General features: G+C 48.7%; 1 protein-coding gene across 3 annotated transcripts in view; it reads left to right on the top strand.

Moving 5' to 3' along the window:
• GRIK3 (glutamate ionotropic receptor kainate type subunit 3) overlaps positions 1-26,781 on the top strand; it is a 209,373-nt gene that overhangs the window by 173,962 nt on the left and 8,630 nt on the right. For all 3 annotated transcript variants that reach the window (XM_039850974.1, XM_039850975.1, XM_039850976.1), the window contains exons 11-13: positions 12,423-12,646; positions 16,124-16,242; positions 18,785-19,002. In XM_039850974.1, the coding sequence (XP_039706908.1) occupies positions 12,423-12,646; positions 16,124-16,242; positions 18,785-19,002 (561 nt within the window). The remainder of the gene's footprint in view (positions 1-12,422; positions 12,647-16,123; positions 16,243-18,784; positions 19,003-26,781) is intronic.

Consider the following 26,781-nt stretch of genomic DNA (forward strand, 5'->3'; position numbering starts at 1 on the left):
AAAGGCCAGTGGAACGGCATGATCAAGGAACTCATTGACCATGTAAGTGGGGCCAAGGACCCCCCCTGGGAGGCTTGGCTAAATCCTGTGTGCACATCAGGGTGGGGCATTCTGGCAGATGAGGGCTCTAGGGGCAGGTGAGATGGAGACAAAGGCCACAATCTGGGTGAGGAGGACCCAGCTCTCAGGCCTGCCTTGTTCATGCTTCCAACTCCCAGACATTCCCCTCTACATAAGCACACACGCACTGGCCCCCATCTGATCCAGAGCCGTTCCCACCGACGTCTTTGATGAACTCTCTCTAGAAGATCGCTACCTTCTGCTCTTTTAAAAGTTACCAAAGGGTGTTCCAGCCGTGTGGGCAAAGTGCAATTGCAAAATATTTCACCGAACTCTGAGACAGAGTTTGATCTGTCACTGTCTTGAGCAACTTTGGGTCCAATCAGGATACAGGAGGCCAAGGGCTGGCATGAAGGGATGAGCGAGGCTCAGCTCGGAGGTACCAATGAGGCAGATTCATACTCTGCCTGAAACGGGATAGGACTCAGAGGAGCAAGAAGCTGAAGCAGTGGGTGGAGCTTTTGGGAGCAGGTGGTAGAAGGCGCTGAGTTTTGCGGGACACTGGGAAAAAGACAGAGAGAAGCCAGAGAATAAGGACACCACAGCAAGAGGAATCAGAAGGACCTGAGTTCAAGTCCTGTTTCCTCATTCATTGGCTATGCAAGCAGAGGCATGTCGTTGGACCTCCCTCAGTGACTCCGTCTGTCAGTGGATATAATTCCTCCTTCCTCATTGGAAGGACATGAAACACTAGGTACAGGGCCCGGCCCACAGCCAGCCCTCAGTAAGAGGGAGACTTATAAGATTTGGTAAGAGCACATATCACCTTAGTTAGAAGCCCAGGCTGCGGACCGCTGGATGGGGATTCAAGCTCCAGCTTTACGAGCTAGTAGATGTACAACCAAGTAAGTTCATCAATGTCACTGATCCTCAATCTCTTCACTTCTAAAATAGGAGTAATTAGCAACCTCCATAGCTCCTGTGATTGTTGCAGGAATTAAATGAGGCACCATTTGTACAGGCTCACCTGGCACTTGATAAACATTACCTGCTTTCGAGCACAGGGCCCTCAACTCTCCAGAAACATTTCCTATCAAAGATCCGCTAATGCAGGCAAGGAACTGATCTGTACTGGAGCCCTTATATTCCTTCTCTCATTTATCCTGACAACAAACAACCCAGCGAGGTAGATACTGTTACTACCACCCATTGTACAGACCAGGAAGCTGGGACAGAGAGAGGTGAGTGGTCTTCGGAGGCTCTCTGCTTCTGAAGCCCTGTGTTCCAACCTCTGCAAAGAGCCAGGGCAGAGGAAGGTTCGTGCTATAGGTCTTTGCAACCTGAAAAGTACCAGCCAAAGGGACTATTCTCACTTTGCCTCTAGGGGTGGGGGCAGGCAGCATCGGGGCTCTCTGTTAGCCTTTGGAGCTATCATACAGGGACCTTGGATGTTGGATGCGGAAGGAGGCTGGAGCTCAGAGCAAGAAGACTCAAGCAAAGCGTTGCAGGCAGTCATTTCCTAGGCCTCTGGAAATTGGGCTTGTGGGGAAGGCTGGCGGGAGAAGCTAATAGTAATGAGCTAATAGTAAATAGTAAATAATAAAACTAATCAGGCTGGACTTGATTCCCACCGTGCCACTTACTAGCTGTGTGCTTCTGGACGAGTTTCTTAACCTCTCTGTGCCTCAGTTTCCCCCTCTGTAAAATGGGAACGAAAATCACAGAACCTCCCCCTTAAGGCTGTTGTGAGGACTAAGTAAGTTCACATGTGCGCATTACATAGTTGGCACCGTGTCAGTACTTGCTCTTACTATTTTTATTTTTATCATTACAATTATTCCTTTGAAGCCAGGAAGGGGGCTTCAGGAAGTCCCTTTATTACCCTGAGTTTGTTTCCTATCTCTACAGTGAGAGTAATAATACCTGCCCTGCATTCTTCCCAACTAATTGTGAGGCTCCAGCAGAGACAACTGGTGGGGAAGCAGCTCCCAGGTTGTGGAATTCAGTATAAATGGAAAGGAGTGGTGTTGTCACCGTTATTAGTAATAACTGTAATTATTATGGAAATTAGTCAGCAGGCCCCAGAGGCATCTCTATTTATTGGCTCCCTATGAGCCTGTGAGTGGGGCTCTGGAGAGTGGGGCTGCAGGTGGGTTCTGAGCCTGTCATTGGCAGAGGCAAGCTCTACTGGGGAGGAAGAGGGAGGGATCACATGGAGAAGGGAGGCCACATGCAGAAGTGAGCAGGGCCGATGCCAGCCTTGTCTTGCATCTCCAGCAGTCCTGAGAGCTTTGAAGAGCCATTTGCAAGGGGCGGGGAAGGTGGGGGGTCAGAAAAACCCAGCAGCAGCCAGACCTTCCTGAGCTGACCCTTAGCTGGGAAAAGGAGGAGGCCTCATTTGTGGCCTCCGTGCTGCCCGGTCTCCACTGAAGCCACAGGCCCTGACAGGACATGCAGGGGACCTTGTTAAACCCGATTCCCTACAATTGATGAGCCTATTCATCCTAGCTTGGTGCCAATTTTAATAACATCATAACCATTTATTAGTGTCTTCAGATAATTAGTCTTCTCACTAGCTCATAGAAAGCATGGTAAAGGCTTGGCAATATTATTACTTTCTTATTAGGGATCTGAACGTAGATGTAAAAATGATGAATGCTAACTTCGCAAGGATCTTCCCCCGGAGGCCCATGTAGTGGCCTTGGGTGCAGTGCAGCCTCTGACCAGCAGGACATAAGAAGTCCTTCCCTGACCCTCTCTGCTCGCTTCTGTTCCATGACACTTGACCTTCCAAGGAGCCCGGCTACGGAGGAAGATGGAGTACCTAATAGGGTGCTTCGCCCTCCTGCTGACACACGATGGGAAGGACAAATGTGATTGGACAGAGCAGTGATTTCTCCATCCTTCACCCCATCCCTCTCCCAAATTGTCACTCTCTCCATTTTCGCTGCTTGCTCTCTCTCTCATTTGCCCCTTTCTCACAAGTCTTCTACTCACATCTGTGCCTTTAAATTATTCCCATGTGTTTTAATGACTTTGGAATCCAACAGCAATGGGTTCAAATTCTGGGTCGAGCACATTTTAGCTAATAGTGGGAAAGTGCTTCCACCTCTCCAGCCTCCATTTCCACATCTATGAAATGAGAAGATTTGATGAAATATGGTGCAAAAATGTTTAACAGAGGGCCTTGCACTCAGTAAATGCTCAGCACATAGGAGCTGTCCTGCTCATTGGCGTTCTCTCCAAGGGCAGGGTGTGTACGCGTCTGAAGAATGTGCATGGGCGAGTGTCCAAAGTATGTGCTCGGGTGAACGTGATAGCAGCAGGAGAGCTGGCCCCCCAGCCATGGTCATCCTGGTGGGCCACAGTGATCTGGGACCTAGACCTTGCCCTTCTGAATGAAAGTTGGAGCAGCTGATTCACATTGATCATACAGGAAACTGAGGCACACACCAAGGTATCTCCCCTTTCTTTGCTTGGGGCATTGGCCTGTCTCAATGGACGCCTGCTATCTACGGCTTCTGTCCTGGCACCTGGTGCCCGGGATCCTGCTGAGGAGTGTACAGGCAGAGCCCCAAGTGTGGAGAACCCGAAGCCAAGAGGAGAGGCTGCCACTGGAGGGAGAGGACAAGAGACAAGTCTTGAAGAGCTTTGGGTGCTAAACTGGGGGATTTTGTTTTAATCCTTAGAACTATTAGGCACAACTGAAAGGTGTGGAACAAGGGAGTGACATCAGATTTCACTTAAGGAAGATCACTGTGCTAAATAACATGGAGCAGGTCTGGAGGCCATTACTGGGACCTAGGTGATGGAGAGCATGTGGCCTCAGAGTGTTATAGCTGGAAATGGGGAAATGAAGACAAGAAGGTGGAGTGAATGAGACTGGTGATTGGTTGGGTGAAGGAGGTGAGGGAAAGGGAAGAATCAAAGAAAAGGTGTAAAGTTCTAGTTTGGACAATTATGGAGGTAGTGGTGTCATCACCAGATAAAGAGCTTCCTGGAAAAGTAGAGGTTTTGGGAGATGTACTAAGATCATGTTGGGCTCGGGGTCCTGGTAGTTGGCTGGCCATATGGCTGGGCACTCAGAGAGAGCAGTGCCGGAGGCTGAGATTGGGCATCATCGGCACAGCCTGAGGGGGAACCTTGAGAGACAGAGGGTAGCGGAATTGCTGGGGAAAGAAGAGATGAAGACCTAAGATATGACCCTGAATAACATGAGAGCATAAGGAGGAGATAAAAAAGAAGACTCTACAAGACACCTGATCTAGAAAGGCCTGAGGAGGGAGGAGAATAAGGATAGCGTGGATGACAGAGACCAAAGGAGAAGAGGCCACTGGACAGGCGTGAACACAGGGTCACAAGCGGCAGGGAGGTCAATGGAGATGAGGAATGAGCAGCTTACACAAGTCGGCATGAGTGTGATCTCCTAAGGGAACAGGGTCAGCCCCAGCATGGGCCCCTTGGGTGCTCCGGGCCTGGCCTCCTGCAGACTTTGTTCTCAGAGACCCAGGAATCCTGTCCTGGCTGCTCTCTCAGGCCCTTGAATCAGAGGGGTGGGGCAGGTAGGGAGGAGAGGGAGCAGGAGCCTGGCCTTGCGGGCATGAATAAATGTCCTCCAGGCCACAGGAGGCCATTAGTTATTTTATCTCTAAGTTGTTACATCTCTCTATAGTATGTAGGTTTCCTGAGCTCATAGATGGGGCTGGACCAAGATGAAACAAAGAGTGGTCATGGGTAGCCTTGGCATATCATCCCTTCCCCTATGAAAAAAGTAGCACTGCCCAGATGTCCCGTCTGCCTCTCTGTAACACTGAGCACAGAGCAGGGAGGGCGGCAAAATTTGACGTGCTGGTTGCTCACCTGAAGCAGGTCAGAATCTTGGATGGGACAAAGCAGTTGAGAGCAGAGAAAATGGATAGACTGCAAAGATGAACTCTTATCCGGGTAGCCAGAGCTCTGGGGAAGCTCAGGATCTGCCTGAGGGCGACCAGGTAAGCAAGTGAGAGATGCAAGAAGGACTTGGGGCTGCACTGAGATTCATGACAGAACTGTCAGCTGCCAGATCTCAGCAAGCAGAGACCAGCCTGAGAAAGGCCGGCAAAGAGCCTGGCAGAGGGTCAGGATCCAGACAACCAAGTGTAAGGGAGGACAAGGCAGAGGTAAAGAAGGCACTGGAGGAAAACCGAGGTCAGAGGGAGCAACTGGAGCACGCAGACCTTCTTGCTGAGGATCAACTGTTTTTTCATTCATTCCACAAAACTTTATGGAGCAAAGTCTCAGCCTGGGCTCCTGGAGAGCAGAGCCTGAAGCCGGGGCTTAGATGCCATTATTCAGGGGATATGATGTCGGGGAGAGAGTGAGGGGCAGGGAAAAGGAGGACACATTACTGAGCCATCACCACTGAGTACAACCAATGGCTCGATCCACGGGTCTGCCCCGCAGAAAAGCCATACAAAGTGCATCTCGGGACCATCTCTCAGGGTGAGGGGAAGAGGAGGAACAGGCTTCCTAACTGGCTCCTGACTTCTATGCATTTCTGGGCTTGGTATGGAGAGCATGGGACCCAAAGGACCCTGCAGCAGTGTCCATGGAAAGTCATGGGGGCAATAGGTGTCAGGTGGCAGGAGGTGAGATCCTGTCAAGCTTGTGCCTGCATGAGGTTGGTCACAGCCAGTGGGTCTGCTCTGTAGCATTAGAGGGGTCTGAGCCAAGCACCGATGACATACCAGACCTGGATGGTGACTAGAAATATAGGAGTAACCAAGGTAGACATCATCCTTGCCTTCTGGAAGCAATGAATCAGCCAAGTTAAATTTTATTAAAATTTCAATCAGCGCTACAAAGGGCTGTAGGTATAGGGGATTTTGAGAGTCTATAACTCAGGCTTCACTGCAGAAGTGACTCTTAGGCTGAGACTTCAGGAATGAGACGGAGATGCCCAGGGCGTGGATAGGGGTACCTCCCTGGGTGGGGCCCTGAGGTTGTTCAAGTCTCTGCCCTCATTGGCAGGACTACATCCTGGCAGGACCTGAGTGGACACCCGTCTTGTGGCTGCACAAGGAGTGGGGAAAGGGGATTCTTTTAGAGATGGGAACAGAGTCCGTGATGGGTGCATCCCTCATAGTAGGCCCTGAAGCAAGGAACACCTGCCGAGCATCCTAAACAACAGACGCAGAACAGCCCCTGCCAGGACTCAGGAATCAGCTGTTCTCCTAGGCCTGGGAAAGGCACAGGCTTCATTTCTCACAGTCAGGCATCCATCAGCCCAAGAGGCCTGTGTGTGAAGCAAAGGACATGACCCCGTGGTCAATACTTAGGAATTTTCTTGCACCTGTGCCCATCTCTTTAGGTATATACAAGCTGTTCCGTGGTTGTCAGTGGCCACAGTGCTGATTTTTAAGTGTGGCAGCTGGCTGATGGGTCATCAGTAGATACCATCCGTGATTCTGTGTACGTCGCCTTTGTAAACTGCTGTGTAGCAAGCCCTGCAGGAGGGCTTGCTGGGTGAGCTCTTCTAAACCTCCAGTGTTCCCACTGATCAAGTTATTCATTTATTCAATACATTTATTAAGTTAGGCCCCATGCTAGATGCTGCGAATGCAGCGGTGAACAAACAGGCAGGATCCCTCCCCTGAGCTTCAGGATCTGACATTCTAGTGGAGGAGACAGACAATAATCTATGAACATATGAATAGATGTAACTATTCAGCCAGGGTAAGAGAGAAACATGGCCAGGTAAGAGGCACAGGCATCCTTCCTTCCTTGCTTTTTGGCAGTGAGGCTGCAGTCAGCTCAGGAAGCTGGCATGGAAATCACAGATGTTAGTATTTGACCCATCCTTTGACCTACATGAATTTACTAGCACCTGTTTCTGCTCTACTCAGATGTGTGGATTGCTAAGGCTTTTGGTTGTCTGGTTACTGTCCAGGGCCTTTCAAAGGTCACTGTGTTTTCTTAAGCTTGGAGTTAGAGATCATCAGCAGATACTGTGACTTGCTTTGCCCTCTTGTAATCTGCCATGTACTCAGACATGCTTGCCGGATGTCTATCCTAAACTAGCAACATCCCCATTCGTTCAGTCCCAAAATCTCTACGAAAGGCCAGCACTGTGCTAGACGTGGGGGATATGATAGTAAAAAGACACAGGCCCAGGCCCTGCTTACGGTCTATCTAGTAGGGGAGAAAGACTCAGAGAATCACCCAATACCTCTAAAACCATAACTATGATCAATACTAGGAGTGAAAATACTTGGCCTTATGAGACTAATCACCAGGAAGACCTGATTTTATCTGAGGATTTTGTCTGGAGAAGTGATGTTCGAGGTGAGATCTGAAGGAGAAGTAGGCATTAGCTCAACAAAGAGTTTGGGGAGGAAGAAGTTTCCAGTAGAGAAAAGTACACGTGTAGAGGCCCCGAGGTGAGAGAGAGCATGGACCGGAGGGTCTGGAAGAAGCCAGTAGGAAGAGAACAGGGGGGAACATGACGCGAGGTAAGGCTGCAGGGCCCGGCGGGGCCAGATCTGCACCTTGCAACACAATAGCCACAAGCCACATGGGGTTACTTAAATTTAAACTGAAATTAATTAAAATTAATTTTTTAAATAATTATAATTATTTAATTTAAAATTAAATAAAAGTATAAATTCAGTCCCTCCGTTACACAAGCCACATGTCAAGTCCTTGAGGGCCACATGTAACTAGTGGTACCATGTTGGGCAGCGCAGATATAGAGCATTCTCATCATTGCAGAAAGTTCTACCAGACAGTACTGGCTAGATCGTGAATGAATCGAGGAACCCATAATAAGACTCTCTCATCCCAAGGGCAGAGGGAAGTCTTAACTAATATTAAGCAGCATTAGGAATGGGGAAAGAATCTAGCCAGAGAAACACCACTTTGGGAAAAGAGTGGAAGGTGAATTCCATGGATACACATCCCAGACATGTGGGCAGAGACCCAGCAGACAGAGCCCCTGGGACAAGTCCTGCATGTGTTGTGGGAGTGACACTGATTTTCTTGGGTGGCCATGGAAGCAGAAGCAGAGCGATCTGGAGGAAACCATGGGTGAATCAGCATGTTCCCGCAGCCACAGGGCTCCTGTGATGTGAAGTGTATGCTGGGTAGTATGCTGGGCGGTCATGGTCATGAGCCAGAGTCAGTTGCAGACTGGGCTCGGGACAAGGCGGGGCGGGCTCAGCTGTAAAGCCCGCCCATCGGAATAGCAGTCACTGGAGAGGGGACAGCAGTGGGAGGTGGAAGGAGCTCCATGCATCCTGCCCAGGATCTAAGTGGCAGGTTGTATGAATTTCCTAGGGCTGCCACAACAGATCCCCACAAACAGAGTGGCTTAAAACAATAGAAATGTATTCCTTGTCAGTTTTGGAGGCCAGAAATCAGAAACCAAGGTCGGCAGGGTTGGTTCCTTTTGGAGACTGAGAGAAAATCTGTTCCACGCTTCTCTCCTAGCTTCTGGTATGGCTGGCAATCCTTGGAATTCCTAGGCTGGTAGCTGCATCACTCCGATCTCTGCCTCCATTGTCACATGGTCTTCTATGTGTATCTTTGTCCTCTCTTCTTCTATGAGTATACCTATCATTGTATTTACAGTTTACCCTAGTTCAGTATGACTTCATCTTAACTTTATGACTTCTGCAAAGACACGATTTTCGAATAAGGTTGCCTTCACAGGTACCAGGGTTAGAATTTGAACATGTTTGTTGGGGGGTGAGCACAATTCAACCCACTACATGTGGTTCTTAGGATAAAATGTTGGGCTTTGAGGTCACGGTGAAAAGAGTCCTAGTACTGGCTCAGCCACTCACCATCTTGAACAAACCGCTTAGCCTGATTGAGCCACAGTACCCTCACCTGGAATGTGGCGATCATGTTTACTGCCTCATGGGGCTGCTGAGAGGATTGCATAAAGCAATATATGTAGCACACGTGACGACGCTTGGCATATAAGAAGCATCCATGAATGATAGCAGTTCTGATTTCAACTATAGTAGGTCGCAGTCTGAGCAAGCAGTTGCCTTGGAGGATCCCAACTGAGAGGCAGAGTACAGAGATGGAGAATCTGAAGGGGACCATGCTTGGGAACCCAAGTAGGCAGGTGCCAATAGGGACAAGAGACACAGGTAGCAAGCTGGGACTCAAAGGGGCAGATCTGAGTCCCTGGTGAGGACCCCTATCCTAAGAGAAGGCTGATCAGTGATAAGTTGTCAGAACTGGGACCACTGTCACAACTTTGTTCTTAGAACCTGGTAGGATGTTGCCCAGGTTTCAGTCTGGGGTACAAGGCTAAGGCCCGACTAGCAGCCAAAGCGGCTGGATGCTTAAGACCAAAATATGGAACAATAGCTGCTTAAGTTCTTGCCTTCAGTTCTGTTGCTGGGAATTCGATAGAGCGGGTGGGGCCAAGTGGCCTCATGCAAGGATACAGTAGAGTAGGAGAGGCTGGAGACAGGCAGGTCCTGACAGATTCTCAGTAAGTGGAAAGCAGCTTATAGGGTGAAGTAATGTCTTGGAAAGGCCATCCTGCCTGGACCAGAGGTTTAGAAAAGTTATGGAAAAGTTCTTGGTGAGGCAGAACGGGCCAAGAAATCACCCATAAGACCGATGAATGTGTTGGACAAGTCAGGGGTTTGGTTTATTCAAGGATGATTACTATAAATATGAGAGCAACAACCTTGGACCTTTCTGAGCCTCAGTTTCCTCCATAAAAAATATGGCGTTGGAATAGATATTCCTGAAGTTCTTTTGTCTAGTCTTGACAGCCTATGATTTTATGAATCATCCTCAAAGAAAACTTGCACAAGTGGGAGGAACCTGCCAAGATTGGGCCTTTCGTCCTGAATAATGAACTGAAACATCAAAGCCTTGACATCTGTTCTGCTCTTTCAAGAGAACTTGGACAAAATAATGCCATTTTCAGGGAAATAATAACCAATGGTGAAATATAGTATTTCCTGCCTAAATCAAAATTGAAGTGGAGAATTCCAGGCTTCCTGAAGCCCAAGGGAGAACACATATCAAAATTCCCCATGAAGAAGGTCAGGTTGACCAGCTGTCTTGCTGCTGTAGGCACGGAATGCTGAAGATGCTCCTGTCCCCCAACCTCACGACAGCAGAGAGCAGAAAGCCTGGCATGGAGATTCTGAAGGCTCTGGGTGGGTCTGGCAGGGAGAAAAGAGACCTGTGGCCCTGTAGTTGGCTTTCTTACCAATCCTGAAACACTTCTTATGAATGAAACAAGCCTTGACTGCAAACACCTTGATCCCCCCAGTAACTAATACTCTCATCCAACTTGCTATCAAAAGCCAAAGTCATTCTCGCCACCACTGACTTTGAGGTTCTTCCCAGGAATCCACTCCAAGCCCCAGAGGCCATTCCCAGAGACCAGTTCCAAATGCATTCTGAATAGTGATGATGACTTTGGGGTCAGAACAGAGCTTCCCAAAGCAATGTACTTTGAAGGGATAGGGCTGGGGGAGGTCAAGTTCTAGAATCAAAAATCCACTACACCCCTGTCATGCCAACATTATAGAGGCTCCTAGAACTTAAAGAATAAAAGAGCCCTTCCAGGGTGCCTGACTCGGGTTCCCATCCTACTCAGAGTCCTATCCACAGCCCCCAAAAGGGGCTTTTTTGACCGGAAATGCCATGAGAGCAGGGGTTAGGTCTCATGCTCACCTCTGCATCACAGACTGGTGCACAGTAGGTCTCGAGCAGATACACATTAGTCCCTCTAGTGAACGTCCCTGATAGTTCTCTCTCCTTTCGTTGCTTTCCTTTGTACACACCCTGAACTGAGAGGGCTGCGAAGAACTGGGGTAGCAGCAGCTGTCTCTTTCTTCTTCCTCTGCCTTCAAAGCTAGGCAAGTTCCCGCTCACACATTCGGAAATTCACAAAAGGAAGGTCCCAATATAAAATAATCCTTTGCAATAGGCTCCTCCTCCCTGTCTTTCCCATGTTCTGAGTCCTTGTGTTCATTGAATCCTTGTGTTTCATCCAAGTGTCAATAACCAGGTGTAGGAGATGCTGTTAGAAGGAGAAACATTAGGGTGAGCAGCGCCGTGGTTGTGTTTCCCAGTGCCCACCAACCTGGGACATCTTCAGAGCCATTAGAAGCTCAGAAGTGATAACTTGGTTCACATTCTAATGGGTAAATATCCACAGGAGCCTAAGGGGCAGCCTCTCAGAGGGAAACGTTATTAATTAACAAATGAAGCAGTGAATCAGCCACAGTCCCAACAGTGCTTAGAAACTCAAAGGTAAATAAGCAGATAAGACAAAAGTTTACATGGCCGCACATAGTGCTCTTCAAACTGAACTACCTAGAACCTTACCATGGGACGGAGTGAACTTCACGGGAGTTTAGAATTGGAGGCTGTCAAGGAGGGCTTCTTGGAGGAGGTGGCATATGCGAAATACTATTGAAGGTGGTAAGAGAACATTCTCTTACAGGAAGAGGACATTCTCAACAGGGCGCAATGTGTAGACAGCGTGAAGGTGAAGATGGGATGTGGTCAACAGAGGCCGTTAAATGAGGCCTCATTTAGAAAGGGAGCAGTGATCTAGGCTGGAAAGGTAGAAACAAGGGATTGTAGATTTCTAATCCTGAAAAGCTCAGACCAAATAGATAGAACTTGTATTATCCCCCTCATTAGCATTGTGCTGGGTTAAAATTTAGCAACGTAAGACTATTCCTAGCCTTCCCTACTCCTTTCCTTTCCTCCTCAGCTCTGCTCTCCTCCCTACCCTTGCCTCTTAAACAGGACTCTGGATTTGCCTGTTTGGTTTTTTCCCTGCCTTCTTCTTCCAAGGAGGCCGTTATTTTTACCCAACTGGTTTTGGGGGCTTTTAGGATATTTAGAATGTCCAGAATGGGGTGAAGCAGTTTAGAAGTGGAATGGAAAAGAAAACATTTAAATAAGGATTGTTGTAGATTTCATGTCCTCTTCATGATGTTTGAAAGTCACAAATGAAGAACATGAGTGATCTTTAAATGTTTATAGGTTGCAGAACTGTATTTATTTGACAAAGCACCATTTTGAGAATAGACCACGTGGTTACAGCTTTAATAGGGATCCATTCTCTACATGCTTATGCCACTGTCATCTTCCCCAAGGTCATGAGCTCTTGGAGAACTGGGGTTAAGGCTAATTCATCATTGTCTCCCCAGCACCCTGGGCCTGGCCTGGCCCAAAAGAAGGATTAGTAAATATTGAAACTGAAGAGCAATTAGATGATCCAGGGCTCAGGCAATGGATTTCACTCCAAGAAGGAGTGTTCTGTCCACTGCTAGTCTTAGGCTTTGCTCATTGTCTGTCTTTCTCTCTCTCTCTCTCTCTCGCTGCAGAAGGCAGATCTGGCCGTGGCCCCCCTGACTATCACACATGTCCGCGAGAAGGCCATCGACTTCTCCAAGCCCTTCATGACGCTTGGTGTGAGCATATTATATCGCAAGCCCAATGGCACCAACCCCAGTGTCTTCTCCTTCCTCAACCCCCTGTCCCCAGACATCTGGATGTACGTGCTCCTCGCCTACCTGGGTGTCAGCTGTGTCCTCTTTGTCATCGCCAGGTAAGGGCAGTACCTTGGCCAGAGCTCTGGCCCAAGGTTGGTGGTTTCGGGAGTCATGCAAGTCCCCACTCCGACTACTGCTGTGCATGTTCCTCTCTCCTTCTCTGCAGCTCATATCTCTTCGTATTCCTCAGGGAATATTCCATGGCCTCCCAAGCTTGAATCCCCAAGTCGTTACCCTGGTCTGTGTCCATGACTCTGAGAGGCAGCACTTGTACCCCAGGTCCTATGAGTAGGCTTGGAGAGGTTAAGTCATTGCCCAGGCACCCAGTAAGGCAGACCCAAGTGCACTGAGTGGCCCAGCGGGTGGCTTGACACTTGAAAAAAGGACTGTGTCCATCCAAGCCACAATAGCAGGGGGAACAGTACCACAAGGACTCACACACATGCACACACGCAGAAACATGGCACACGTGCATACCTATTTGTCCGTAAGACATGCTAGCAACACCCTTACATATTCGGTTGTTCACATGAAAGATGCTAGCACATCCTTGCTGGTGGATGATATAAGAGGTCACTAGGGGACAGATTGAGCTCAGTGTTTACTAGTGTTTACCTAGTGTTTGCCAAGCACCTGTCCTTTATAGCCATTATAAAGCCTCCCATGAAGAGGAGATATCTGAGTCTCAGAAAGGCTCAGTACTCTCCAAGGGCATCCTAGCAATAAGGGACGCATCCAGCATTTGAACTCGAGTCACCAAGTGTTTTATCTGTGACCCGCATCTCTGGCCACCTGGACATCTGTCCTCTGCCTCTGCCCCAAGTGGGTGGCTACTGGGCCCAACCCCCCCACCCCTCCCTAGCTGATCCCTCTGCCCCCTCCCTCCAGGTTCCAGCCCAGCCTCTGCCCTGGTTCTTTTTTCTCTAAATCCTAACAAGGTACTAAGAGAGACTTCTCTGGAGAGGCAATTTGAGATCCAAGGACTTGGTGTTTGAGCTTTTTTTCCTCCTGGGTCTTCTTTGAAAACCTTTCCCCCACCCCACTCCCTTTCGTTCCCTCCTCCCACACAGAGAGAGACCAAAGGGAAGGATGGGAGAAATGGAATTGTCCTGCTGTAAAAGCCCTTCGCTGCCTGTCGGCCTGGGGCTGCCTGCCTACCCTCCCCGCCAGCAGCCCAGCCTGCCACAGAGAGGCCTTCATTACGCATCTTGTCTCTAATGGTCTAATAAGACTTTGAAAGCCAGGAGCCACTCTCCCCAGCTCTCACCATAAATTTAGCAGCTTCAACCGGCCTCTCAGCTCCCCACCCCCTTGAAAACAGCTCAGGCTTTTCCAGCATCAGTTCTGCCCCTTTGATGTGCATCCTATCCTCCTCCCATTCCTGGCCTTTCATCAGCTGCTGGCAACCATGCCTGCTATATACCCCATCCCTTCTGGCCAGGTAAGTAGGAGATCCCTTCTCAAAATTAGGCTGGGGAGACATTTTGGGAGAGATGGGATTTCTGGAGCTGCTGGAATGACATGGGACACATAAGGAGAGAGGAGAGAGACAAGGGTCTTGGCCACAGACAGAGCCACAGACAGCATCTTAGTACAAGTGTCACATTGTGTTGCACTCATATGACACAATTTACACCCATCCCGTCAAATCCTTACACAGTCCCATGAGGTGGGTATAATTATCTCCACTTTACAGAAGCAGAAACTGAGGCTCAGAAAGTTTAAGCCATTGCTCAAAGTCAGGAAGCTGTTTCTTGGCAGAGTTAAGCTTCAAACCAAGACCTGTTGGACTTCAAATCAGGGGTGGCAAATGGAGGTGCCTGCCGGAGCCAGACGGGAACCATGAGCAAGTGAAGCAGGCTGAGTGGTGGGCAGCAGGGAGTGATGGGGACTGAAGCAAACCGGAGGGAACACAATTGGCAAAAGAGGCAGCCCCTACTCAGCTCCAGGAGATGTGCTAGGCAGGATGGGTGCCGGCGCTGCAGAGTGTCATGATTTTTAGAGAGAGATTGAGACTTTGACGTGACACCTCATGGCTTTTCTACGTAGCCATGAATTTGATTTTTTACAACACCGTTGGGGTCAAGCACAGTGCATCTGCACAGTGCATGTGGCTTGTGTTCTTTGTACCACTCCATGCTGACTGCTGGAGAGCTGGACACAGCTGCCCAAGAGATGGGGTCTCCAAAGGTGGGCAGATTCCCAGATGCACTCCATGGCAGCACCGGCATGGCCCAGGGTTTGTCCGTCTTGCAAATTGGCGTGGCCAGGCCCGTGCCTGCCTACCGCCAGGGGTGTAGCGTTGTGTAAGGCATTTTTCCAACACCAGGATACTCTGCTTCATGACTTCCTCCAGGGTCTCTCCATCTCTCCAGACTGCTCCGGCTTCCTCCAAGTTACATTTCCTCAACGGGAACTCCCACCATAACAAAAGACCCCTTCAATTATCAGAACTTCTCTTCCTTAGAAGGCAGTGGGAGGCTTCAAGTAACAATTTTACGCATTTGTACATTCAAAGAGAAAAACCTGAAAAATTATGTAGCACGTTGTTCTGTCCCGGGGGCAGGATCATGGAGCACTCTCACTTTCTCATTGTATCCTACACTTCTACCGTTGGAATGTTTTATGAAGAGTGTATTTTACTTTTTCTCACTCTAAGTTCTTAAGCAATATACAAGTAATTCAAAAATATAAATAAATAATAAAGATAGTAATAAACAATAAATAAATAATAAATGATTCAAGTAATTCAAAAGCCCATTCTCATTTTTTTAAATGTATACGATACACGTAAAGCAACAGGCGTCCCTAAAATTCCTTCTACTGTTCTAACGTCCCCCCTCTAGAGGAAAACACTAATCTTTTTAAGGTATGGATTCTTCCGAACTCATTATATGCATTTATATACAAATGTACATGAAGATGGATCGCCCTGTCTTCGGGAATCTATTTATATAAATATGATCATATTGTTCTTATTTTTATCACTTTTTTTTTTTTAACCAAACAATATGAGTTGAAGATCCTTCCCTGTCAGTACATCTAGAAGTGTCTCGTTCTCTTCTATCGGCTGCATGATATTTCAGAGTATGGTTGAGGCATAGTCTATTTCATCGTTCCTCTATTGAAGGACATTTCGGTTGTTTCCAGTTTTTTGCTATTACAAACAATGCTTTGATAAACAACCTCATGCTCTTCTCTTTATGCTCACGTAGGAGTGTTTTTTCAAGGATGGATAATGAGTCACAGAATCGCTAGGTTGAAGGACATGTGCACTTTTAATTTTAAGAGATACTGCTGAATTACTTTTATAACCAGCAAAAGGCACTAACAATAAAGAATAAGAAGCAAATTGGCCCTGATTTCCCATTGCCTGCCTCCCTAGAAGAACAATGAGGAAATTGATTCTAAAGTGGTCAGCACATCAATGTTTGCTAAACCGCCGGCTGGTGTGACATGGACACCCCATCCCTCTTCACCTTCCCTCCCATCTTCAGCAGCTCACCCTCACTGCCTCCCTCTTCCTGCTGCAGGTTCAGCCCTTACGAGTGGTACGATGCTCACCCCTGCAACCCTGGCTCTGAAGTGGTGGAAAACAACTTCACTCTGCTAAATAGCTTCTGGTTCGGAATGGGGTCCCTGATGCAGCAAGGTATGTGCCCCATCCCCAGGGGGTCGCCTCTCCCCAGGGCCTCTCCTCTCCCTCTCTCGATGAGGAGGCCCAGCCTCTATGGAGTCAGCAGTCAGCCCACCCTCCAGGACAGCCTCAGACCTGCTGAGCCATCTCAAGGTTGGAGACACCTGGACACCCAGGTGTGTGCCCTTGCCCCATATCCCTGCCCTTTACCACTACGTGTTTGGGCCAGTTCAGGTTCCAAGGCTAAAGCAGATAAGTCATCCCCACTCGTGATATGCTGGGCTCATCCCCAGCCTCTCCTGCTTCAGCTGAGGTGGATATAGAGCATCCTACTTGTTGGGGCTGACCCCACCAATGGCCTCACCACCATAGCACCTGGATGAGCAAAGTTGGGCTGAGGATGGGGGGAGACTGGAGGCAGGGAGGCTGGGTGGGACGCCATGACAGGAATGAGATGATGAGACCTTAACTGAGGTAGTGGCCATGGGGTATAGGACAGAGATGGACAGGGACAAGACTTAGTGACTGCCTGGCTGTGGGGAGCCTGGGAGTAGGAAGGGTCATATCTGAGGTGAGGACTTTAGCCTGAGTGCATCGGAGATGGGATACACTGAAAGACACCATGTTCTTGATTGATCCTCTTGAGGGAGGGTCAATGTATTGAACCTGACCCTGGGCTGGTGGCCCACCCTTTAGAAATATCTGCAGCTGCTCAAATATCTCAGAAAGCAGAGCAACTGCTTTGGCTTCAAGGAGTGTGGTGAAGAGACACCAGAGGCTGGAGGGATAGAAAGGGCCCCCAGGCTGGAAAGACCTCCAGGGAGAACACTGCCCCCACCCCACCACCAGCCCTGCCGACCAGAAGCCATGTGCCCATTGCTTCTGCCTATCAGTCACATGGCCAGAGCCTCTTATCTTGGAAAATGGAAAAACTCAAATCTCTGCCTGTGTTAGAGTCCCACTGAGGGGAAATGGGTGACAAGGGGGCATGAGAGGCAAGGGGACCAGGGAGCAAAGAAAATCTCCTTGTTCTCACTCACCTGTGTGTATCCTCAAGACCCAGCACAAACACTGGTCCTCAGTAGACATCCACCAGCAAATGCTGAACAAGTGAATGAATAAATGAATGAATGATATCCCATTGTGTCCTTGCCCACTACCTGCCAAGCCCTGTGCTGGGTACTTGAATGAAGGAGCAGGAAAAAAGATAAATCTGCCCCTTACCTGAGTGATCTCACAGGCATGACAGAGGCCAGGACTGGCACTTGGGCCTGGGTAAGGGTCCAACAGAGCCTGGCAGAGCTCACCAAGCAAACAACTAAAATAAGTCATTCTCCCTTTGGGCAGCTCTAGCCCTTGCTTGGAGCAATCTGGGGGAGAGCCAGGTAAGTGAGGCTAGGGCTGGCTGGTTGGGAGAGGAAGCTAAGGAGCCTTGGTGGGAAGTGACAGGCAGCTCTCAAGGGAAATGCCTCATTCTGTCCCCACTATTAATGAGTGTCCCGAAGCCTCACCTTGCTTCTTCGTCCATCATCTTTGTTCGGTGACAGTTAGGAAAGTCCTGGAAGCCCCATCAATGCAGTAATAGCTTCTCAATTCTTCCATCTCCTGCTGCTATTCAAAGCACTGGCCCCTGATGTATTCCCTGCGAGGTTTTGATTAGGAGGGAGAAAAATAGTTGTGTATTTGAAAACCTCTCCCTTGAGTGATTTCTTTGAGAAAAAAAAAAATCGTCTATATCAAAGCAGATGCTTTTCAGATTGAAGGTCCAAATATTCTGGAAAGTTCAGGAGTCACTTGCTATTTAAATCTCTTGAAAGCTGCCTAGTTAATTACTTCAGTTAGAAGGTTTCATCTAAATTGTGCCCCACACCCAAGGTCGAGGAAGAAGAGTGATCTATTTCAGCAAAGAACTTCAAAAAATGTTGATTTTTCTCCTGCAAAGTACCACATAGCAATCTTGTATTTGTATAACACTTGTATTTCCAACACAATTTCTCTCAAATTATATCATCGCAGCATCATAGTATTTGTATGAGGCTGGGACAGAGGAAGGACAATACACCATGCTTTGCAGAGTCCTGGAGAGGGGAGGAGTCTGGCACAGGATCCTACATAGAGTCCGGAGCCGGATTCACTCAAGAACCCAGGGGTTCTGAGTCCCAGGTGTGTTCTGAACCTGGGACCACACAGAGGTCCATGGAAAAGCATCAAAGGGTCTGACAAGCCGGTGAAATGTTGTGCATCCTGTTCCACAGCAATGGTTCTTAAATTTTAGCCAGCATCAGAGTTACCTAAAGGGCTTATCAAACCCAGATTGTGAGGCCCTGCCCCTGATTACTGATTCAGTTGGTTCTGGGTGGTGCCCAAGAATGTGCATTTCTAACAAGTGCCCAGGTGATTCTGATGCTGCTGGTACAGAGACCACACTTTGAGAACCACTGGCCTAGGCAGAAGGTCTCGACTATTGTTAGATTGTTGGTGGGTCCACCACCCAGAGGACCTGAGCAGCCCTGGTCTGGACGTTGCCAGAAAACATCTGTCTCTTCCCTTCTCCCAGGGTCTGAACTGATGCCCAAAGCCCTGTCTACACGCATCATCGGTGGCATCTGGTGGTTCTTCACGCTCATCATCATCTCCTCCTACACGGCCAACCTGGCCGCCTTTCTGACTGTGGAGCGCATGGAATCGCCCATTGACTCCGCTGATGACCTGGCCAAGCAAACCAAAATCGAGTATGGGGCTGTCAAGGATGGGGCCACCATGACCTTCTTCAAGGTGAGGCCCTCTCCCTCCCACTGCAGCACCACAAGCTGCCCCTCCCACAGCCTTTACTGTCCTTCCCTAACCACACAGAGCCAAGGAGCTAGAAATCCCCAGGGTTCAGCCCCTCCCTGCTAGGGACCAGTTGACTTTGGGAAGCCACAGTGATGTGGTTAGTTTCAGCACAAATCCTAAAAGTTTCCATACCGGGGACAAGCAGTGTGAATGTGCTGCCTTTTCTTAAGTCATCAGAGGAGGATAGGTGAGGAGATGAGGCTGGAGAAGAAGGAAGGAGAAGTCAAGCCAGATGCACAGACAGGCCCTGAAGCCAGTGGGCTCCCTGCTCTTGGCTTTGGGGGCACAGCTGCATCCATCTCCACAAGGCCGCCCTGGGCTTGGGGGTGAGTTCTCCACCACTGAGAGGGCACCAAGGGGCACATCCTCCAAGGAATGGAGGAAGCTTAAAACTTAAACATGTATATATGAACATTCCTTAGCATGTTACACTCTAGGAACACTGGTGTCCAGATAAAGCCCCTGTCACCTGCTTAGGTTACTGCTCTGATGGGGATCTGGCTATGACTTTGCTGTTCCTCCTACTTAGTAAGGCATTTGGCTCAGTTCCCCAATGTTTTGTCATCTTCAACTAGAGTGGCGGAGGGTTTAGGAGCCTGGCTGACCCAGAGAACCAGTAGCTGTAAGTGTTCTTGCTACCACTACCAAGAGCTTACAGTGAACCAGGCACTGTGCTAAATGCTTGCTTCACTTAATCTTCATGGCAAATCCTGTGAGTAGGTACTACAATTATTTTCACTTTACACATGTGAACCTGAGGCTCATGGCAGTTAAGTGGCTTATCCCAAGACTCAAAGCTGAAGAAGCCAGATGCTGACCCAGGTCTGGAGTCCTCCCAGGCTCATGTTCTAGATTATGATTCTCAGATTTGTATGTGCATCCAAATTACCAGGAAGGCTTGGGCAGACCCTGATTGCTGGGCCTCAGCCTCAGAGTTTCTGGTTCAGTGGGTCTGGGGTGGAGCCAAGAATGTGCATTTCCAACAAGTTCCCAGGCGATGCTGATGCTGCTGGTCCAGGGACCACACTTTGAGAACCACTGTCCTACTTCTCAGAAAGTGGTCAGGATTTGGGAATTCTGTGGCTGTAGTTTCACTTATTCATTTATTTATTTACTAGTTAATTACTCTCAGTCTGGAAGCCTGGTCCCTTTCCTCTGGCCTTGGCTCCCCGGCCCCAGCCCTTGCCTCCTTCCAGGCTGTTTCTGAGGGATGAATTGAGCCTGCAATGGGGCCTAAATGAGGAGAGAAGGAAAGAGTCAGGTGGGAAAGCCTTCTCCCACCTGGGCATGGGAGCCCCACCAGCACTCTCTCCCACCCCAGCCTCCTTATGTCCCTCCTTAAGGGCAGAAGCAGCGTCTTAGTAAAGAAAAAGGAGAGAGGAAAAGGGCTCCTTTTTTGGATGTTGCTGTTGCCACTGAGAGCAACAAATGTGGGCTTCCTAAGAAGTCGCTACCGTGTATTTAGAGTGAGGAGAAAGGAAAAGCATGGTCATAGGCACGTCGGGAGCTCTCTGCGACCCTGTGTATGTGTTCATGAGTGTGAGTAGTATGCGAGTATGTGATACATGAGAGTGTGCATATAGCAGTGTGTAATACATGGAAATGTGCATTCGTGTGCATATGTGTGCTCACATGTGCCCGTGCACAAGAGTCTGCCTGTGTGAGTGCACGTGTGTTTGTGTTGGGGCGTGAGTGTCTACATGTATGTATGTGTGGTATGTGTACCAGTGAGCATATGTACGCATGCACCTCTGTGATCTGGGCATGTGGAAATGTGCCTATGAGTGTATACAAGTATGTGCCAGTGTGTGTACATGTATATATGTATGGAGAGTATATGCAGGTCCGTCTATTTAAATGTCTCCATGGGAATGCTAAAATTAGTGGGCGGGTGGGCCTCTGTGTGTAGTAGCCTGTGCGTTTGTATAATAGGCTATGTATGTGTGTGTAATAGCTTGTGTGTGTGTGTGATGGCTACTGCACACATGTGTGTCTGCATGTGTATATAACATCCTATTCGTGCGTGCTCATGTGCATGTGTATGTGTGTGTGTGCATGCGTGCCTGCTCATGCCTATCCCCAGGCTGTAGCCCAGCCATCTGTGCCAGAACATCTCTCGTGCATTACTCATGAGCACATCTCTAAGAAGGGCTCCCGATCAAAGGGCAGGGGCGTAAATAAGGCCAGTGCAGGCTCGTTGCTGCTGATTGGATGCCGTTGCCTCCCTCCATGCTAAGATGCTCCAATTGTTTTCCCAGAGCCTAGGCCCAGCTCCCCACCGAGCCACTGTCCTCAGCATCAAGCAGCACTTCTCGCAGCTCGCTCTGCCCTCGCCCACCTTCCCTGCAAATGGCATGGTGAGGAGGGTAGGGGAGGGTCTCAGATGCTGCCACCCAGCTAGGATGCTGATACTTAAGGCCCAGGCTCACAGGGGCCTCCTGCCAGACACAGCAACTCTACAACGCCCTGAAGAACCAACTCCTCTTCCTTACTCTCTTGATCATCAATTAATTCCTCTTGATGTCTGGCTACCTTGTCTCCTGCTTTAATTCCAGTGAAGCTCTCCTTGCCCAGGCTCCCTTTCATTGGCAGCAGAAGCGAGACTTGTTATGTAGGCAGAAAGGACCTGAATATGGATACATTAACGCTTCCTTGGATGAGGAGCTGGAAGTACAACATTCTCTCAGAAGATCCCTGGACAAACTTCCTCCCGCTCTCCATAGTCATACTTCCCTAGCCCCAAGCCAAGTGGTCTCCTCTTTATTGCCACTTTCAAGTAAGAGCTGGAAGGAAACCTGAGTTTAACCTGGAGAAAAAGAGGCCCAGAGGGGCTAGGTGATCTGCCTGTGAGCCAATCAATGGTGGAGCCAGAATGGAAGGTCAGATATTCTGTCTGTGCACATTGCCCTCTCCCACACTCACTCTAGGGTCTTCTTCTGGAGGGGTGGTCCCCTCCCCTGCCCATGAGTATATATGGCAAGACTGGCACTAGGGTGGAACAGGGATCAGCTCCAGGAATACCCAGAGATGTCCAGGAGACAATGACAAAGTCAACAATAATGATAACATTTATTGAGCACTTACTAAGTGCCAGGCATGTCCCCAGCATTTTACCCGTGTATCAGGCCCCCCCTTATCCACAGAGGATACATCCCAAGACCCCTAGTGGATGCCTGAAATCACGGATAGAATCGAACCCTATACATTCTGGTTTTTTACTATATATCCATTCTGGTTTTTTCCTATACATTCTAGCTTTTTCCTATATATACGTACAATTTATGGCTTCTCTTTGGCATATCTGAATTGCCAGCATCACTGTTCTTGCTCTCTGAGACCATTATTAAGTAAAATAGGGGTGACTTGAACACAAGCACCGTGATGCCATGACAGTTGTTCTGATAACTAAGACGGCTGCTAAGTGACTAATGGGCGGGAAGTTTATACGGTGTGGATACAGTGGACAAAGGGTGATTCGTGTCCTGGGCAGGACAGAGCAGGACATCACAAGATTTCATCATGCCATTCAGAACACATGCAATTTAAATCTTATGCATTGTTTATTTCTGGAATTTACCATTTAATATTTTCAGACTGCAGTTGGTTGCAGGTAACTGAAACCTTTGGAAGTGAAACCGCTGATAAGGGTGGCTATTGTATTTACTCATATCTTCCTCATAACAACCTAGAAGATAGAGACTTGAGATGACAGATTATTATTATCTCTGTTTTACACATGATGAAAGTAAGGCTCAGAAAGTACCTGAGTTTACACTGACTTGCCTAAATCAAGCTAGTGAAATGCAGAGCTGGGATTTGAAACCCAAGCCATCTGGCTCTGGTGTCTATGTTCTTTGTCATTATGTCCATATCACTTCTCTAAGGAGCCAGCCAGTCCAGGAGTCAGCTGGGGAAGAGTGAAGCCACAGTCAGTTGAGCCGTATTCCCAGCCTAGACCAGTCCTGGCACATTGTAGTTGCTAAAATAATAAATGAGATAGTCTATCTGATAACTGAGTGTGTGTGTGTGCAAAAAGGAGAGAGAGAGAGAGAGGAGAGAGAGAGAGAGAGAGAGAGAGAGAGAGAGAATGCCATTGTTGAATTAAAAGATGGCGGGAGCCGAGTGGAGCCAATGCAGGAGACCGTGTTGAGGACGTGAACCAAGCAGGTGGCAGCCCTGAATGTCCTAGAATACAGGCAGATGAACTTCAGTTCTGTGGTTAGCCTGTGTTCCTAGTCAGGCTGCAAACCATCTTAAACAGCCCCCCAGCTAAGAGAAGAACATGAGGGAAAGAACGCATTCCTATCCAAAGACAGGGATGTTGGGCTTTCCAGCGAGCTCCAGATCCCTCACCATCCTACCCCCACCCCTGCAGCCTGGGAGACGCATGGCTAGAGGCAGCCCCATCATTCCAAAGGAAACTTCATTTGAAGAGTTGTCAGGGAGCAGCAGACATCACAAACGGCGTCTCCTATGTTGTCCTCCCGCCGTCTTGGCAGATAAAAATTAATTAGGAGATGAAAAAGGAGGCCTTTCAAAGCACTGTTTGGCTGTAGAAATATGTAGGCAAAATGTAAGAGAGAATGTTGGGGAAGCATGTTCTTTGCAGGGAAGGCTGAGCAGCTTTGAAGGGAGAGAATGTCAGAAGACAGCTTCTCCCAGGATTGAGCCTTCTTTGGTGGGGGGAGGCATATCACATGTGGATGGGGCCGTGTGTGAGAGACAGCCACTTAGGAAAGGGATGGGAGCTGGTGGCCAAGAATTCCAGGCATCCCAGGTCCCTGGCATTGTCAAGTCCTCCTCTTGCACAGCCTTGCCCCATCCTAGCACCTGGGCCGAGAAGGCACTATGAGAGGCCATTCAATACACACACACTCCATGATCTAGAGCACACAGAAGGGTGCTCCCCAATCTCACCTTCCGGTTTCTCCCGACCTGTCTGCTGGCCTCTCCGATGGTGCCTTAGCCCTGCCTTCAGGCAGAAGTAGGGTCAGAGGACCAAAATGCAATGACCAGACAGAGCTCAGTGGGGTGCACCTGGCACAGTCAGGCCACATCAGCCTTAAAGTCAAACAGACCAGGACTGGAGGCTTGGCTGTTGTCTCTGCTGGATGACCTTGGGCAAGTCGTGTCACTTCTTCTCTGAGCCTGAATTTGCTCACCTGTATAACATGGATACTGATTCCCCACCATGGGGCAATTAACAAAAGGATTCAATGAGCTGTGATATGTCCAGTTGTTAGCTCAGCGCCAGGCTCACAGGGACCCTTAAATCCAAACCTCTCTCCTCTGGATGCACCTCCAGTTGGCTGACCCAGAAAACTGGGAAGGAGGCTGCACCCTTTTCTCCTATTGTCCCATTGTCCCAAAAGGGAGCACACTGGAGAGGGCCCAGCCAGTGGACACCTGGAGACATTTCTTCCAGGCCCCTCTGGATTGGGCCTTTGTAAAGGTCACTGGTGCCTCTATCATAGGATAGCCATCTACCTCTGCACAGAACTGAGCACTTCAGGAAGAGCACAGAGGTCCTCGGCACAGGGGACCCAGAGCGAGCAGGCAGGGGAGCAGCAACAGGTGCAGGGGGAAGGCAGGTGATGCTGGGAAGTGATTGAAAACCACTCAGTTACTGAGGACCTCTCTTAGTTTTCTCATCTGTGAAATAGGTGTACCCACCTCCTAGAGTTATTGAGATTAAAGGGGATAATTCATATAAACAGCTTAGAACAGCACCTGACACAGAGTACACATGCCATAAATGCTAACTGTTTTTATTATTTATTGTTGAAACTGGTGATACACAGCCCTATTAGGCCTACAGATATGATTTTGAGGGCGATGCATTGCTTATATTTTTAATTAGTTGCCAGCATTTTAAAATTGGGAGATTTTCTCTTTTAAAAAAATGCACATTTCCAGCTTCTTAAAAATGTGAAAGATGGAGCATCATTGAACCAGCTTTCCTGCAGAGCAGCAATTGTCAGTTGCTGAGAGGCCATGGCTCTCTCCAGTTTATCAGAATTCCGCTCAGCATTCTTTACTTATTACAGTAGCCTGCATGGCTCCTGTCAGCAGTGGCGTTTCTACCACTGAGTATTGTGTCATTTCATTTCTGTAGCAACTCTGTACTATAGAAGTTACTATCCCCCATTTCTGGATGAGAAAACTGAGCCTTAAAGAGAGTTAAGGAGTCTTAGAGAGAAATAATGATGCCAGGCGCTTACTGAGAGTACTTCCTAGGGGCCAGGCTGTGTGCTAAGCTAACCCCCAGTGTAAAGGTGTGAAAAGTGAGGCTCAGAGATGTGATGTCACCTGCCTGTGGTTACAGAAGGAGCTGGGATTTAAACTCAGGTTGGTGTGACACCAGAGTCCATGCAGTGGAGCTGACACCTCCCACCACTGCTCCACCCCTAACCTGCAGCCCTCGCCTCCTGACTACCTCCCACAGGGCCCAGCCTGCACCCTCACACAGGCAAGCCTCAGGGGCATGTACAGACAGCAGGGGCTGCTTCTGGGCTGGAGGGTCAACGAGTCTGTTGTGGCCAGATGGACAGAGACGTTGAGCTTAAGGAGGCCTCCTTAAGGCGAGAGACATAATTAACTGCTTGAGCATGGGGATCCAATAAGGCCAAAGACTCCACGCCCAGGGATAAGAAAGATAAGAAAGCCAATTACTGTAAGAAAGGTCTCTTTTCCAAAGTGGAAAATACCCTGTCTCTCATAGAACCACATTGCCACTGCCTCCCTGCACATGTTCCCCAAGATTCAGCTTCCCTCGGAATATATATATATATATACACACACACACACACATACATTTTCTTGTACAGAAATGTTAAATTCTCAAGATTAAGTATCTTCAGTTGGGGAAAATCAATTTACTTCTTAGAGGAGGCTGGATTTGAAAGTCGTGAGCCTGAAACTTACTTTCTTGCCAATTTTACTGATAAAAAAAAAACTCTCTCCAGCCTGGCACATCGCCCTGTATTGGCTGCTCCAAATGATTCCATTAATTGATTTGTGTGACTGGCCCTGAAGCAATGCTTATTAAGGTTCCCACAGGAGCTGGGACAGGAGGGACGACTCAGAAGCCATAGGTATGGGATGTTGACTAGAGCTCAGTCCATGATCGGAACTCAGCCCTCTGATGACCAGGCCCAGGGAGATGAGAGAGGGGCCCGAGACTCGAGGAGGGGCGGTAGCTGTATGCCCCCCTGCCTCAGACATGCCAGAGAGGGAAAGTTGTGCCTGGAATCGCCCAAGGACAGAAGGATAGAACTTAAGGGGAACAGAGACCACAAGTGGATGTGTTTGAGAATGGGGACCCCAAGATATAGGACAAGCACAGTGAGTGGCCATTCTAGGGAAGCAGATTTCAGACCCATCTGCCTAAAAGTGACGGAGGTCGTGAATTTGTTGACACCGGAGCTGACAGAGAAGAACCTCTTGAAACCATCACAGCCAGCTTCATGCCTTATTGTCCCCTCGCGTCTTAACTGACCCAATCTCTCTGGTGTCCTCTCCCATCTACCTCATTCTGTTCCTTTACCCACTGGAGGCTTTCATGTGTCTTTCCTCAAAGCCTACTGGTTTCAACACTCACTCTAGTCCCCACCGCGAATTTCTGTCTCTATTTACGTTGTAGTGTCATTGGAAAGAGCATATGTATTGATGTCAGGCAGACCTACATATAGGAGGAATGGGGTGTCAGGGGGAGGATGC

The sequence above is a fragment of the Pteropus medius genome, unplaced genomic scaffold (assembly GCF_902729225.1).
Source record: "Pteropus medius unplaced genomic scaffold, Ma_sr-lr_union100, whole genome shotgun sequence".
Taxonomy (NCBI): Eukaryota; Metazoa; Chordata; class Mammalia; order Chiroptera; family Pteropodidae; genus Pteropus; species Pteropus medius.